We start from the raw sequence: 16,346 nt of genomic DNA, 5'->3' as shown, positions 1-16,346 counted from the left end.
AGTAATAGATGAATAAATAAATAAGCAAAATGTACCCACAGAGGTATGAATGACCACCAGCGCCATGTGGGATAAGATTTCCGATCTTCACAGGCACACTGTCCCTGTGAGTGCCCAAGAATGAAGACGTTTTTCCAGCAGGGTTTAAGGAATATAGACTGCAGGTTGTGTATCCCCAAGCTAAGTGCTTGGAGCCTGATGTGTTTCAGATTTCAGAATTTTAGTTTGGGATTATTTGGTTAGATTTTCATTGGCTGAGCATTCTTAATCCAAAATGTCTCGAATCTGACACTTTCTGAGTACATGGACCCACTTGAGAACATTTCTGCACACTAGGTGCTCAGCCTGTAATACCCACTGTTTGTAACCTACACAGGCAGGTGTCGCTTTTCTGTTGCTGTGATAAAATACCATGACCCAAAGGGAGGGACAGATCCTACCATGGTGGGGAAGGCATGACAATAGGAACCAGAAGTGGAGCGATCTCACAGGACAGAGAGACAGAAAGAGTGGGGTGAACAAGAACAGGAAGTGGGCAATGGTTATACCCAGCTGGGTCCTTGTGACATACTTCTTTAGTAGCAGGTGTGTCTCCTATGGGTCCCACAGCCTCCCCCAAATACCACTACCAACTGGAAACCAAGTGTTTAAGTACATGAATCCCTTGGGCCATTGTTCATTTAAACCATAGCACTTGGAAAACTAAATTCACTCTAGCTGTTTCTGAGAACCAAGGGACATTTCTGCCTGCAGTAAAAGGGAAGAGTCTGTACTAACAATGAACGTAAAGGATATGTAAGCTCCAAGTAGTAGCTAGTTAGATGTCCCTTATATGCATATGGTGAATGTCACACAGAAAACTAAAGAGGACCCAGAGATCCAATCAGATGCAGGGAATACAGATACAGAATTTCACACGTACAAGAGAAGCAAGCTTGGTGGATGTGTTGCTGAATGGGACACAGGAATTCAGGGGGTGTCTCCATGTGAGAGCACTGGTCTCTCTCTCTGTCTCTCTCTGTCTCTCTGTCTCTCTGTCTCTGTCTCTGTCTCTGTCTCTCTCTCTCTCTCTCTCTCTCTCTCTCTCTCTCTCTCTCTCTCTGGTTTTTCGAGACAGGGTTTTTCTGTGTAGTTCTGGCTGTCCTGGAACTCACTCTGTAGACCAGGCTGGCCTTGAACTCAGAAATCAGCCTGCCTCTGCCTCCCAAATGCTGGGATTAAAGGCGTGAGCCACCACTGCCCGGCTGGTCTCCTTTCTCAAAAGCTTGTTATACAGCTTTTGATTCAGCATACTTATACAACTGTAGATGTACACTTTCATCTTAGAAATGACATTGTATTTTAATACTTTGTATAAATAGGGTTTTGGTTCGTTAACATAAATATACCAACAAAATATAACACCTGGGATCACTGCTGTCCCCTTTGTCAAAACTTACAAAGCAAAAAGCTAGGCCCACAGGGCTCTCCCCACAAGGCCACTGAGTCTTTATTTGTATGCTGGGGACCTTTAGAGACTAGGCTAGCCCACTTTGCTTGCAACAGTCTGTGGATTCTGGAAGCTGGAGGGTACCAGATTGTTGGAGTTATGGTCTCTGATCATCTGGTGTATTTTGGCTGGCAAGGACCGGGTCAAGTCCAACAAACTGATCTTAAATGATTTTCTTTTCGAGAAGTCTACTTTTACACTATTTTTTTTCTCAAATTAACAGGAGGTTGTCCATCCCAAACCTCTTTAAGGCTGATTGACCTTTTTTACAAAATGTTTGACTTCCAATGACTATGTACTTATTGTGTTCTAGCTTCAGAATAAAATTTCTTATGGTTTGTATGGTGATCAATTCTACAGGGCCAATTCTTAATCCTCTTTCTAACTTCTTACTGCCCTGAATAACTTCAAGAAGAAATCAGACTGGATCCGTCAGGAGTTTCTGAAACACATTTTAATCAATAAATAGGAACATCTGTCAACCACTTATTAGGCGGGAAAAACAGGAATGTATGACGAATTCCAAAGAAAATGACACCTTGGAAAGAAACTGCCAAGATCTTTGCCTAAGGTGCCATTTGTAGAACAGGAGGTCACCAAAGATTATTCAGAAAAAAAAAGTCTTGGAATATTTGAAAGAATTCCAGATGTATTTGAAGTACAAAAACATTATCCTGTACACAAAGTGAAATGGATTACTCTTCAGCACCTGTGTGGATGATTCGACAAGTCAGTGAATAATGATTGAATACAAAGTAGCACACCAGAGGACATCGTTATTTAATTCACATTTTGGGCCAAGTTTACTCCCACCACTACCCCTGCCTTACTATCCATTCCTCTGCTCTGCATCACAGGGTAGCATGGTCCCCAGGACCTCACTAGCTGCCTCTCAGGCACCTTGGAATGGTAAGGCACTGGTGGATATAGGCACAGGCCTGGGGAGGCCTGGGTGTGTCTTGGTGTCTGACTCAGTTCTGGCTTGGTTTCCAGCTCAGACAGTGGCTTGTCCTGGACATGGCTCCAATTACCATAGCCCTCCACGGTCCTAGCTTCTAGAAGGCTACCCTGCCACCGTTCTTACTGATGACACAGGAACTGAACTCCTCTTATAGCCTCACAGTGGGTAACAGACATCTACTGCTTGGCTCTCTCTTAATTATCCACATAAGTGACTTCCCTGTATCGACACTTCTGCACCAATATTCCTAGAATGGCTTGTTTTCTGGACTGGGTCCCACATACTAGAACATTAACTGTTGTTTCCTTTCAGCTACTTGGGATGGTCTGCTTAAGAATCTGTCCTGAGCCACTGAAAACAATCATGCAAATCACTCAGCAGCCACCTTTTCCAATGGAGGCCAACAGGTGTCTCAGCTGTATTCTTTCATCAAGAGTTGGGATTCTCTTTGCCAAGTTCAACTAAGACTCTGACTTTCCATTCATGTCATCACCAATATCTTCTCCTGAGGTCAAGCCCATAGTATGCATTCAAGAGATGGCGGGGCGGGGGGGAGGGCAGAAACAGAAAATTAACCTTAAAGGAAAAATGTGAAGTCATCCAATGAACAAAATTATTAAACAAAAAAAAATCTGGAAACCCAGAATATCAGACATCACTGGAGAACTTCCTCCCTACTGAATCAATACACTTTCCTTAAATTAAATCCCCTTAACATTCCTGGATATTTTGAGAGCGTCAGAACAAAAATAAAGTAAAAGCTGGCTTCATCAGTGAACGACGACGGTAGGCTCTCGGCTGACGGGTGGTCAACGGCTGAAGTAGAGCTCTTTGGTGAGCATGGACACCATACATGGAATCTGCTTCTTCTCGTTGAAGCGTGGATCATCAGACTGGGACTCGAAGTGCCTGGCCACCCTGTCGTTTACCCTGGTCAGGATCTGCATGATCTCCAGGTCCTTGCCATGTTCGTTCAGGATGGAGCAGAGGGCCTGCACAAACCAGGAGCCTTTCCCTGGGTTTCTCCATGAGTAATAGCCTTCAGCCAAAGAGGGAGGGGGAGAGAGAGGGGGAGGGGGAGAGAGAGAGAGATCCATTAGCCAACCCTGAGAACTTGGGAAGAACAGACCTGCAGCACTGTATAGCATGGGTTTCTGGATATCATCTCCCTCTCTTTTGTGTCAAAGAAGCAATGAGAAGAAGGCTGTGTCAAAAACACACATTGTAGGTGTGAAGCACTCTGTGAAGAAGCTCAGAACGCTCAGGGTGTCCCAGCACAGAAACCTAGTTACAGATGATGTCACTAAAGCCCAGTGCATCTGCATCTGGGATGCCTGAGATACCAAGCAGAGAGTGAAGTATGTGTTGAGTCCCCTAGGGAGGGGAGTACGCTTCATAGCTGTGCAGCATCTCACCACCCTTATGGAGTGAGCGCTACTTCCTTAGCCCAGGCCCAGGGAACAGAGATAGAAAACTGAACAGATTTTCCAGGTGTGTTTACTGCGGGGAGACGCAGAACGAGGGGTGGGGCCCGCTGAAGAGATGTAGAGGCAAGTGCTGCTGGCTGCTTTAGGGGCAGAGGCAGGAGAGGCTCCTGATCTAGGACCGCAGGCACTGTTAGACAAGAGGTGTGCTTCTCATGGGCCATACAAGGTGTCGGGTAAAAAAGCTGATTTGTGAGTTTTCCTGGGTCACCTGACCCAAATGTCTTATAAGGCGGGGACTCCTCAGCAGACCTGGAGGAGCAGGTCCCAGGGACTCACAAGAGCTTTACTCCTAACAATGCAGAGGTTCACTAGACCGTGATCCCCGACTGCACCTCTCTCCTTCTGTGACCTCCTGTTATCTTTGACCCTGAGGGAATCTAAAATTGTTGCTTGCAATTGGGAAAGCCGGGCAGATTAGGAGATCAAGCTCCCCACAGCATGCGCATGGCTAGCAGAAAACACATCTACATGACCACACGCTGACAGGTGAACCCCTGAAGGACAGAGGTCAGAGGACACTAGCCTGGAGAGACAGACAGCCCACGTCCAGCCTCACTCGGCCACCATGTTGAATGAGATCTCCAAATCACAGCAATGCCATGTGGAGTTTCATTCATTATCTTGGGATAGACATTGTGGTGAAAGGATTGCCTTTGCTTGTGACTTTTAAAAGTGGCCACCGTGCTGTCTGCTGTCTTTGTCTAAGCAGCAAAGCTGAAGACCTCAGGCCACTGCACCCAGGGAGAGGGGAGAGTGCATGGCTCTCGGTTCATCAAGAGCCAACACAAAGCTGTATTCAGTTCACATGGTAATGTGCACAGCTGCTTCATCCTGCTGAGAGGTCCAGACCCAAGAGAGTGAGAACTGGACCAGCATCACCGGCATCCTTACCAGCTATTTATATCACAAGGGTTCAGTCAGCAGCGGCACACAGTAGGCTATAGTGTCCTTAGAATTCTTGTCTGCAGTGCACACACTAGCAGCCACCAGCCCAAGCCAAGTCACACAACAATGCAGTTGTCTGCAGACAGGGTGTCATTCACCCCAGTGGTCTGGTTGGTTGTGCACATGGATGTGCACACGGATGTATGCACTATCATCTCCTCGGGTTTGTCTTGTTAACCTCTGACCTCTAGGGCCTCCGAGTTAACCATCTGAACAATACAGATACCATCCTATTGACTCTTCACCCGGAAACAGTTTCCTCGTATTTCTTTATCAGGGCAAACTTCAGGCTGCTTGGCAGCATACACGGTCCATGTTAAGAGCCTCCTTTGTGTACTGTTGAGGCTGTCACATGTTAAGCTGTAGACTGAACTGTGCCCCACACCCACCCTCACGTTTACATGTTGAGGTCCCAGTCTCCAGTCTGACCGCCTGCGTGGCTTTAAGTTAGTGAGGTCAGAGGGGTGGGTCCCTGACATAGCAGGATTAATGTCTGTATGAGATGTGTCAGAACACTTCCTCTGTTTCTTCCTTGTGTTTTCTCTGCCATGTGAGGACAGAGGAAGAAGGCAGCCATTTATTAAGTAGGAAGAGTCCTCTCCTAAGACCACATGGCCCAGAAACAGGTGTCTGTTGACCCAAGACAACTGAACATCTGTGATCCACTTGGTCTTGTCCAGCAAGTGCACTGGGCATTAGCCCTACCTAGTCCAGTCTGATGACTGAGTGCAGGGGTCAGCCATGGCAGTAACGTTAAAGAAAGCTTTCTTATTGGCCCCTGTAGAGGAGTCTGCCTTCCTCCCTGAGTCCCTCCAGACCTTCTCTGAGCAGCCACAGCTCCATACTGGGTTTACTCACACCGATGTCTGCCGAGTTTTGTACTGCCAACCTCCCAAGAGCAGGAAGACCAACGTACTCTCTACCCTTTACAGTGCTTCAAAGTGTGACTTCAGCACACTCACGGAACCCATCTGTAGAGCCTGCCAGAGCTGGTTTTGTTTTGTATTTTCCCAGACACACTGACTCATTTACTGGAACTAATACCTCTGCACCAAGCCTTTGCAAAAGTCCCACAGCTGGGGAATTCTCACTCAACGAGGGGTCTGTGCCCAACAAAGGAAAGGCTTGAACTGAATGGACTCAGGCAAACACAGGGTTTGGTAAATAACAAGAAACCACACTCTTTCCTGGCATTGCGTGGTACCTGCCACGGTCACAGAATTAAGGATCCTGGTCCATGACTCAACACACTTCTGATGCTCACCCAAGTTCAATTAATTCTGCAACTGCAAAGGCAACAATGGTTTTTCTCCATCACCTGTATAAATATTGTAAGGACCATGGGAGAAGATTGTTTAAAATTATTTAAAGTGACATAATTTTTATAGTTATGTGCACAATTATTGCTTATTGGGACAGTCTTGCCATTATTATTAATCTTAGTAAAACAAAGGGGGAGAATTCCGTTCTGTTTTCTCAGAGAGAGGAATGAGTTCTGTGGCAGGCAAAGCAGTGGTCCCCGAAGATGGACACACCTAACTCTGGAATCTGTGACCAGGTTACCCTCCATGACAAAAAGGATTTTTCAGATGCCATTAAAATTATAGACTCTGGGTGGGGAAATGGTTCTGGATTGCCAGGTAGACCCAGCCCCAGAGAGGGAAGATGGCTGAGAGAGAACTGTGTTTTCGAGGTTGACAGGGAAGAGACTGAGAGAGCGAGGAAGGGTTTTCAATGGAGAAGGGCACCAGCCAAGGGACCTAGGAGATGCACCATGCTAAGACAAGGAGGAAACGGATTTCCTTATGTGCTTCCAGCAGAGGCCGCCTGCCCTTTCCTCTGGACCACCAGGATGATGGTATATGACCCGAGTCACTCTGTCTGTAGGATGGACTGGGCATCCGTTATCCTCAAAGCTTGGGCATGAACACAAGTACCTCAGACTTCAGAACAACTGCATAAGTTTTACTGCCTGAACAGTAGTTTTTTTCCTTTCTGTGTGTTGTGTGTATGGATGTGTGCGTGGGTATGTCTGTGCTTGTGCACACCTGGGTGCAGGGACCTGTGTCCACATTGAGTGTCTTCCTGAATTGATCTTTAGTTTTTGGGACAGTCTGTCAGTGAATTTGGAGCTTGCCAACCCAGCTAGAGTGGCAGGCCAGTGAGCCTCCAGGATTTTCCTTTGTCTAAACACCCAAGTGCTGGGGTTACAGGGCTATGTTTGGCTCTTACACACACGCTGGGGATTTAGTATTGGGTCCTCATGTTTGAACTGCAAGTAGCTTATCCACCGAGCCAGGTCCCCTTGGTCGGGCATTTCTAGTAAGGAAATGTGATATCTGAAATTGCTCCAGATTCCAAACTTTTGAGTGGAATACTGACACTCAGTTTCAAGTCTTGGAATGGTTTTTGAGTTAGGGGTGCTAAAACCTATAGTTAATTACTGTAGCAGCAGGAGACCGACACAGCCCTCACACCTGCATGCTGACAGAGGAACATGGATTGGTGAGGTCAGCAGACAGTGGACAGGGTACCTGGAACTGTGGAGTAAGCAAAGAGGAAGTCAGCCTCCACTGGGATCTTGTGCCGGGGATTAGCGTCGGTGTCGTTGTCGTTGATGGGCCCGGAGTCAGCCTGGATCCCGTCATCGAGCTCTGTCCCCCGGCATGCCTAAAACATATCAAAGTAGAGATCGAACGGGCTGGAACGGATCCTGCTTGTGACGTTCTCGGCTGTGCCCCAGGAGCCCTGCCTGGCACACCAGGAGCTCAGTGGCCAGCTGATGAGGAGATAAGAACCAGGACTGAGTCAAATTACAAAGCGAAGCCTTACAGAAACATAGCAAGTGCCTGTGCCAACCATTTCTGGGCAGGAAGCCCCGGCCCCAATTTGCATACCCCAGGAAACCGGGGTATGCACGTTGATTTGTACAGATAACACCGCCCCTGCACTCTGTTAACTTTTCCCACACGTACTCCCACTGGCCTTCAAAAGCACCTGAATGAAGAAGAGTTTGGGTTTCTCTAACAGGGTTTTGCATCGGTCTCCCCTAAAATGAGCTGTCAGATCCTTTATGGGTATCATGCCATCTTTCCCATAAATCAGATTCTCTTCTCCGTGGCTCAGCAGGACGCAGGCGAAGCAGGCTGAGTTGCTGTGGTCCTCCTCAGAGACTGTAAGGAAGCAATCAACACTAAATGTTTAGGGATGGGTTCTCGGAACAGGTGATCTTTTGGGGCCAGGGAAGAGCATGGCGTGGAGCCCCTTCAAAGCATGGGATGGGCTAACCTCGGCAAAGACTATGGACTGGTGGGGACAATTCTAGAATTTTTCTGAGATGGAACTCAGGCACAACAGCCACTAGACGACACTGGGGAACAGAGGAACATAGCTGTTCTGTGGGCTGGTTCTGTGACAGCAGAGAGGTTAGTTAACCCCCCCTTTCTTCTCTCTCTATAAAGAGACTGTTGCAGTTGCAAATATATAAATGTGCACAGAACTTGCTATGAAGGCCAGGCTGCTCTCAAACTCAGTCTGCCTCCACTTCCTGAGTGCTGGGATTAAAGGTGTACTCCACCACACCCGGCAGCAGTTACTGCTTTTTAAGTGAGATACAAAATGTTAGGCCACGAGGAATAAGCTGGTCATAATAATAATTAGAAAAAAGGCAAATGGTGTAAGATTTTGCTCTGGTGAGATATGAAAAGAAGTTCACGGAGGAAAAGTAAAAGTGGGGGTGGGGGAGGGGGAGTCAGTGGCTCAGGGAGGAGAAACATCGAGTGGTTAGGAGATAGGTTGCTTTGGTTATGGAAGGGGGAAAATTCTAACAAGGTGATTGGGTTTAACACCGCTGTCCTCTTTAAAATGATTAAGATACATAAGTTATGTGTCTTAAGTTATCACACATAACTTATCACAATAGGGAACCGAGTACATGCAGGAAGAACTCTTAAGTGGGCATGCCACGGGCATGCATGGACATCCATGTCTACTGCTGTACAAGTCACAGTAGCCATGGGGGCAGAACAGGCCATCAACAGAAAGTAGACACAGGAAGTGTGTCTGTACATACAACAGAGTTTTGTGTAGCCATAAAGAAAACTGCAAACATGACATCACCAGGAACCGACAGAACTGGAAAGCATGTGCTGATAGAAACCAGCTAGTTCAAACATAAAGACCCGCGTTTCCTCCTGTGTGCGATTCCTAGCTTTAGAAGTATGCAAGCATGCATGTGTGCAAGCGTGTATGTGTATGTGTGTGCACGCCGGTTACAGAACTTGAAAGGGTATTGGGAGAGGGAAGCAGAGACGTTAATGGGGGTGGATGGGATACATATGATACAAATGCAGGAGAGAAGACAGAAGAGGGGTGGGGGGACCATGGAGCAGAGTGAGGGTCATGAGAACAAGCGCCATGATGTATAGGAAAACCATTACCCTGCATGTAAACTAGAAAGTTAACAGATGGCTTCCACTACAGGGATTAGGAGAGGAATCGTGGAGATCACAGCTGATCACAGGCCTGACTTCTGCTGTTTATGGCTGTGACACCAACCAACTTACTACCTGATACCATAAACAGCCATTTCTGGTGTACCTCCTGTGTGCTGACACTCATACAGGTGCTTTATGTGACTTATATTAATATTTAACTTACTCTCTCCCTCTCTCTGTCTCTCTCTGTCTCTCTCTGTCTCTCTCTGTCTCTCTCTGTCTCTCTCTGTCTCTCTCTCTCTCTCTGTCTCTCTCTCTGTGTGTGTGTGTGTGTGTGTGTGTTTTCAGGTGCCTGCAGAAGCCAGAAGAGGCCATCTGATCCTCTGAGCTGGAGTGGGTACCGAGAACCGAACTCCGACCTCTACAAGAGCATTTCAGTACCCACTCTTAATCAGTGAGCCATCTCTTGGGCCCCAAGAAGTCAATTAAAGAAAAAAGGGCACATAAAATCTTCCCTTTTCAGATCTGTAGTTAAGGAAAGCTGATCCCCTGCTGTCTGTCAGTCCCTGTCCTCTGTCAGCGCCTATCCAATGAGCGGTCAGGATTCTACTTTCAGGCACTTGCCCCACGTATGACTGTTCCTCTAGGTGCCTGGGGTGGGACACACAAGGACAGCTCACACTCACCTTTTCTAAGTAGATCTTGCATCTTTGCACAAGAGCAGTCATTGTAGACAGTCACTTCAAAACCCAGGCTTCGGAAGCACTTGAAGAGGGCCTCTGCATCTTTGTCTGTCCCATTCCGGACGTCCATACCTGTGGGGGTAAGGAAAGGAGTGAGACCAGGCTCCAGTCAGACTAGGTGCTCTGTGGGCTCCAGCAACAATCCCCGAGAATCAGGGATTCAGGATTACAGCTTAACTGCACACGTGAGACCAGAGGCAAACTCCAAAGGACCCAGCCTCCACTCAAGGTGAGCTTCCTCACCGTCTTGGGATGACCAGTACTGGCTGCCAATATCACGTGATCTAAAACCACCCAAGAAGAAAGGCCATTTTACTAAGTCAGGCTCCTATAGTACACGGCAGGGCCTCAGACTAAAAATTTTCTGCACCCCTCTCTCCTGGACATGGAGAGCCGCTGGCATAGCTGCTCTCTGACAAATGTCTGGTACAATGTGGAAAAAGTGGGAGGATCAGGAGAGGCTGGCCCGGCCCCACACCTACCTGTCACTTTGTCAAAGTTCTTGTTATTTATAATGATACATTTGCCCATCTTCTCGAAATCCATGCGGTACAGGTAAGTGGGCACTCGGTCCCGTGTGGTCCTGACGGGGCACGTAGAGGCATTTTTCTTCTTTTTCCTTGGGTTACAGAAAGTCAGTTAGAGGCTGTGGAAGCAGTCTGGGCAGCTGTGTATCCAGGGAAGCCATGGTGTTTGTGAACTGAAGACCCAAGGTGGACAGATGGTTCTGTTTTAACTGTCATGTTTAAATGGAACAAGGCTCCAGGGTAAATTTCAATAGAATTCAGGAAATGCAAATCACAATGGTGCTGGTGCAGTACGCTCCCCAGAGTGGCCACACTGACAGAAACGCATGGCTCAGCGTCTGCCATAAGCTTGTGGGGCTGGTGGGGATCTATGGGGTGTCCGCTGTGTAGGGCTGGCAGAACACACTAAGCTTACACAAACAAACTGCACGGCAGAACAACCACCTTGGGTCAGGCAAAGGTTTACTAAAAGACAGGGCTACACTTGTTCACCGTATCCCAGACAGGAAACACCCCATAGTCCTGTTTACATAAGTGGCTGAACCAAGGAATATTCACATAACAGATAAAACAGAGACTAAATGACTCAAGGCAGCATGAAGCACAGGAGCGAACATCACAAATAGAACACAGCAAAGCGCCGACACACAAACGACTACATGCACACTTACGCACCTCCCACTAAATAAAGTCTGGAGAAACCAGAGGAAGGCCAACTCTTTCTCTTTCCTTTATTAAAAAAAAATGTGGCATGTATATATGTGGTGCATACACGTGTGCATGCATGTGTATGGGTGTGCTCGCCCATGTGTACCTGTGGATACCATCAACTGCAGATGTCTTCTGTATTGCTTCTCACCCTTTTTAAAAGACAGGCTCTCTCTGTGAACATGGAGCTTGCTGTTTCAGGTAGACTGGCCGCCAGTGAGCTGCCTGGATTCAATCGTCTCAACTGACAACCAGTGCCTGGGTTGCAGATGCTTGCTGCCGTGTCTAACTTTTATGTGGGTGCTGGGACCAGAACTCAGGTCCTTAGGCTTGCAAGCAAGCTCTTTACCCACTCTCTCCCTCCCCCAGAGGTTTTTTTACGGACTGGTGATGGTTACAGACACATGTCAGCAAAAATTCCCATGTGTACACACCTTCTCTATGGATGAATATTTTAATGGCACGTACAGTAATGGTGGGGGGGGGCAGCGATTTTTAAAAGAACATTAACTGTTCACCATCCCCCAAACAACTAAGGTACTATTGAGCAAAGGCACACAGGGGCTTCCCAGGATCAGCGGGCATTCCCAAGACCAAGGGTGCCTTCAGATCTGGCTGGGATGTGAGTCTGGGAGCCAGCCTCCTGGTGTGCATTGTCTGAACAAACACTGCCTTTGATACCGAAATCCAGAGCAGGACACCCTCACCTCTCAACTTTAGTTGGGGGAGCTGGTGCACAATCCCAGACAGGTCCCCGACCCTGTAACCCTCAACAAAGGTGGCTCTGGACTGCTTTAGCCGGTATTCTCTGTGAGGGCTTGGAGAAAGGCAGGATGTGAAAAAAATGAAAGAAAACAAGGCAGGAGGGAAACTTAGCACTTCAACTTCATTTTAGGGCATGATTCCCACACCCCACAGCTACCTGAAGGTTATCCGTGGACTGTGAGGGTGGCAGGATGGCCCACAGGCTGGAGAACACTTTACTCAGGAGCACCCTTTAAGAGGCACAATTCAACTTCCGCCTTCTGTGGTGAGAATTCTATGGTGAGGGGCTAGCCAGGTGGATCAGCGGCATGACCTGAGTTTCATCCCCAGACTCCAAGTGGTGGAAGGTGAAAAGTGACTCTAGCAAGATGTCCTCTGATTTTCACACGCATGCCACAAATGTGTATGCATGTGTACATGCATGTATGCACACGTGCCTCTCCCCCAACAGTTTCCACCCCCCATATATTAAATGTAATTTTTAAACCCCTACAACTTCTAGGATGACAGCCATGTCTCAGGCGTGCTGTGACTCTTATGTCATTAAGACCCCCCCAGGAATGCACAAAACAAAACCAGCAAGCATCTTTTGTAAGGAAAAAGGGCTGGAGAAAATGTTACATGAGAAAGAGAAGGCTCTGCTTCTGCAAGAACAGAACCTGGAACATTACCTCATCATTTAATAAAACAGTTATTAATTCATTTGGTTAAAAAAAAAAAAGGAACAAGACCTGGGGTCTAAAAACACACATATGTAAACACAACAACCTAGGTTCCAAAAAGTACCTAAAAACTTGAGTGGAAAGTGATGTACAGCTCTAATTCCTGGGGAGTTTCTCAGAGTTCTCAGAAGGGAGGCAGGGGCAGTTCCCCTGACCAAACTTGCTCCTATGTTGAACTCCTCAAAAAATTTAAAATTACACTTATTTAGTGTGTGTGTGTTTGTGTGCGCGCATGCATGTGCTCTTGCGTGCACACATGCATGCACACGCCATGGCATCAGTATGGACGTCAGACAATTTGTCGGAGTTGCTTCTTTCCCCGCACCAGTGTTCCTGGAGGATCCAGTGTGGGCCGCCAGGCTCCGTGGCAAGCACCTTTACCCACTGAGCCATCCCCTCAAGCATCGAACTGTTACTTTTCAAAATGAATCTAACTCTCTTCCTCTCTCAGATTTGGGTCAGTCAGTGTTAATCGTTCCTTGTAGCCCAGATAGTTTTCTGTTAAAGCCAGATCTGCCCAGACCACAGATGTACACCAGAGGGTGGTTATTCATTCATCTTCATCACATTTACCTTTCTAAGTACAGCTGGCTCTGCACTAGCAAATGCCGGAGTCAGCTTACAGCACCGAACAGAGAAAATGGAAAACCAGAAAGTGAGTTTTGAGGAGCATCAGGAATGAGCCAGGGAAAAGTGGACAGAGGGCCACCCAGGAGGACAGAGGGCCACCGTACACATGACATCTGCATGAATGAGTCTGAGGCTGTTGCCTGCCATCTAAGAGTGCTGTGGTTTGGGGTACCCTCTTTTCTGGATTTTTCTCCCTTTCACGCCCACCCACTATCCCTTTGAAACCACGGGGACAGCTGCCATATTGGTACAAATTAGTTTCTCAGCTGTCCACCTGGTCATTTAGTGACGGTTACAGTGTCAGTCTCCCACAAGTGGTCAAAATGAGAATTTTTGGTGACAGTGTTGCCACATGTGGCCTGGGAAGTCCAGATAACAGGCTGGCAGAGAGAGTGAGCCAAGCCAGAGAAAGGGTGAGGATGGGGAGGACCGTGGGTGATGTATAAGCCCAGGGCTCCTACTACTTCAGTGTTCCCCCAAACTAATGACCAGGCCTGTGGAGACGCTCAGTGACTAACAGTGCTCGCTGTTCTACAGGACTCAACTTTGGTTCCCAACACCCAAGTCAGGTGGCTCACAATCATCTGTCACTTCTGTTCCAGGGAATCCGTGCCCTCTTCTGGACTATACTATACAGTACACATGTGTAATCACAGAGACATGCATATATACACGCACATAAATAAAAACAGGAAGAAGCTCTGAAGACGAGTCAGGTCTCAGCGTGCAGTACGAAACTCCATTCTAAGCTTCCAAAGGCCCCTCCCTGTGGTTTCATTTCCAGTCTGATCCTGTTGAGAACTCTCCTTCACAGGCTCAGGCATGCAGCCACAGCTCATGAGGCTCTCGGGCACTGAAAGAGCCACTCGAGCCACAGTGGGCTCATGCCTTGTCCGGCTGCCCATCCATCTTGTGCCTCTGCACACAGCAATCCTGACAGCTGGCCAAGGCCCAAGTCGCAACATCTCCCAATCTGATGCCTTGTTACCTCCTCATTGGCCTCTAGGTTCTGGAGACCAGCTCCTGCACTCTTCTTCCAAGAGAGTTTTAAACAATTAAGACCAAACAAAAGCTAAATCCAATCGTGTTTGTTCCCTGCCCAGAGCCACCCAGTGGGTTTCTGTTGCTGAGAAAGATGCCAACATCCTGGCTACCACGTGCATGATGGTGCCACATCCCTCTGCACCTTTTCTTTCTCTCCATCATCCCACTGTAGACAACCATGAACTGGTCTATCCTGTGCTCACCACAGGCCCCTGCTGTTGCTCTTTCCTCTGCCTGGCATCTCGTGGTGAAGCAGATCACACACTACCTTCCTTCGGTTCACTGGGGCCTCCACCCCCCTTTCACCATCAGTCTGGGTCTCATCTCTGATTTAGTGTGTGCATCACATGTCACCTGACCTCAACGACAGAGTTATCATCTGTCCTGCTAGAGGACAAACATGTTTTCCTCTCCCTCTCTCCCAAACACCACCCCTCCTTGTCTGGATTCTACATCTCCACATGTTGTCTAGGCTGGTCCTGACCTGGGCACATCACAGCACCTGGCTGAGTGTAAACCAGGACTCACAAATGCCCAGTGCCTTCAGCTTGGTAGGAGAGCGCCCACTCATCTGTGGGGGGCCAGCTGCGCACTTCAGATATCCCCCTCCTTCCCCCCATGTTACAGGTGCAAAGGGAACTGACTTCAGAGCTGGGAATGGTTCTGAAGTTCTGGTGTGCTGGGGAGGTGGTTGTTTTTCCTGGGTTTTCCTCTGTGTTTGGAGTCTCACCACTTGGAAAGGTTTTCAGCCAGACATGACTTCTCCTCCCCCCTCCTCTTCTCCCATTTCCAGTTCTAACCTTTGGGGCATGAGGTCAAAAGAGTCGCCAGGCATTCGGACATCTTTACCTGGTATGCAGCCAGCAGGCAGGCATATGTCCATCGGCTGGCTCAACCTCAAAGGGGGAATTTTTTTAAAAAATTATTTTTATATGGGCGTTTTTCCTGCATGTGCAGCACATATGTGGAGTGCCTGTGGGGGCCACAAGATGGCGTCGGATTCCCTGGGATTGGAGCTACAGATGGTTGTGAGCTGCCCTGTGGACACTGAGAACAGAAACCCAGGTCCTCTGGAAGAGTACTTGGTGCTCTTAACTGATGAGACACAGCTCCAGCTCCAAAGGGAGAATCTTAAATCATAGTCACACTTTCTGCAAAGAACAATGCTCCCATGTGAACCGGTTCCAGCAAGAGGCATGGAACACGGATCAAAACAGAGGCACAGATCCATGAGACCAGCAGCCTCCCTGGCAAAACAAAACAAACAAACAAAAAAAAAAAAAAAAAGAAGAGAAGAGAGGAGAATACTTTAGATTGGTTTGTTCATATCTTCGTAAGCAGTCTTGAAGATGGTGTTATAAAAAAAAAAATCTATAGATTCTAGGGCCACACTGCCAGCTTGAAACCCCGCTTTACTGTGGAGCTGTGTCATCATGGGCACAAGCTGCTTAGCTCCTTCCTTTGTAAAGAGAACCAAACAGCATCTAGCCCAGAGCTTGCGGAAAAGCCAATATTCACAAGGCACCAAAAGTGTGGTATTCGGTTACAGGTAAATAAATGTCACGGTCATTTTTAAGTTACCATGGTTTATCACTAAAAGGGTCTAGCTGTGCTGTGGCATCAAGACAAGACAGAGAGGGAAGACACTGTCCATGTTCCTGGTGGCCATCCACACACTTCCGTGGGACAGAACACCCGTGTGCTGCTCTGTATGGTCACCTCTTTACATGGCTCCCATCTCTTACCCCGTTCCCCTGGTAGCAAGGCCCTCTGGGAGGTGTCTCTCAGTATTGACGTAGGTGACATTCACAAGTGAAGTCCCCTTAGCACTGCCAGCAAAGTGAGCATTCAATCAATTTAATATCACTGTCAAGGGTCCCAGGACAAGC

At 47.8% G+C, this 16,346-nt stretch overlaps 1 protein-coding gene across 5 annotated transcripts in view; it reads right to left on the bottom strand.

The window, feature by feature from the left end:
- Positions 1-1,924: 1,924 nt before the first annotated feature.
- The window catches only part of Casp7 (caspase 7), a 38,458-nt gene continuing 24,036 nt past the window's right edge, over positions 1,925-16,346 (bottom strand). For all 5 annotated transcript variants that reach the window (XM_034487035.2, XM_076925272.1, XM_076925262.1 and 2 more), the window contains 5 exons: positions 10,544-10,680; positions 10,005-10,133; positions 7,880-8,055; positions 7,417-7,552; positions 1,925-3,489 (listed from right to left, as the gene is read on the bottom strand). In XM_034487035.2, the coding sequence (XP_034342926.1) occupies positions 3,260-3,489; positions 7,417-7,552; positions 7,880-8,055; positions 10,005-10,133; positions 10,544-10,680 (808 nt within the window). In that variant the 3' untranslated portion in view covers positions 1,925-3,259. The remainder of the gene's footprint in view (positions 3,490-7,416; positions 7,553-7,879; positions 8,056-10,004; positions 10,134-10,543; positions 10,681-16,346) is intronic.

Source organism: Arvicanthis niloticus, chromosome 1, assembly GCF_011762505.2.
Source record: "Arvicanthis niloticus isolate mArvNil1 chromosome 1, mArvNil1.pat.X, whole genome shotgun sequence".
NCBI classification, from domain to species: Eukaryota; Metazoa; Chordata; class Mammalia; order Rodentia; family Muridae; genus Arvicanthis; species Arvicanthis niloticus.
The sequence above is the reverse complement of the archived record's forward strand: the minus strand, read 5'-3'. Positions and strand labels throughout refer to the sequence as shown.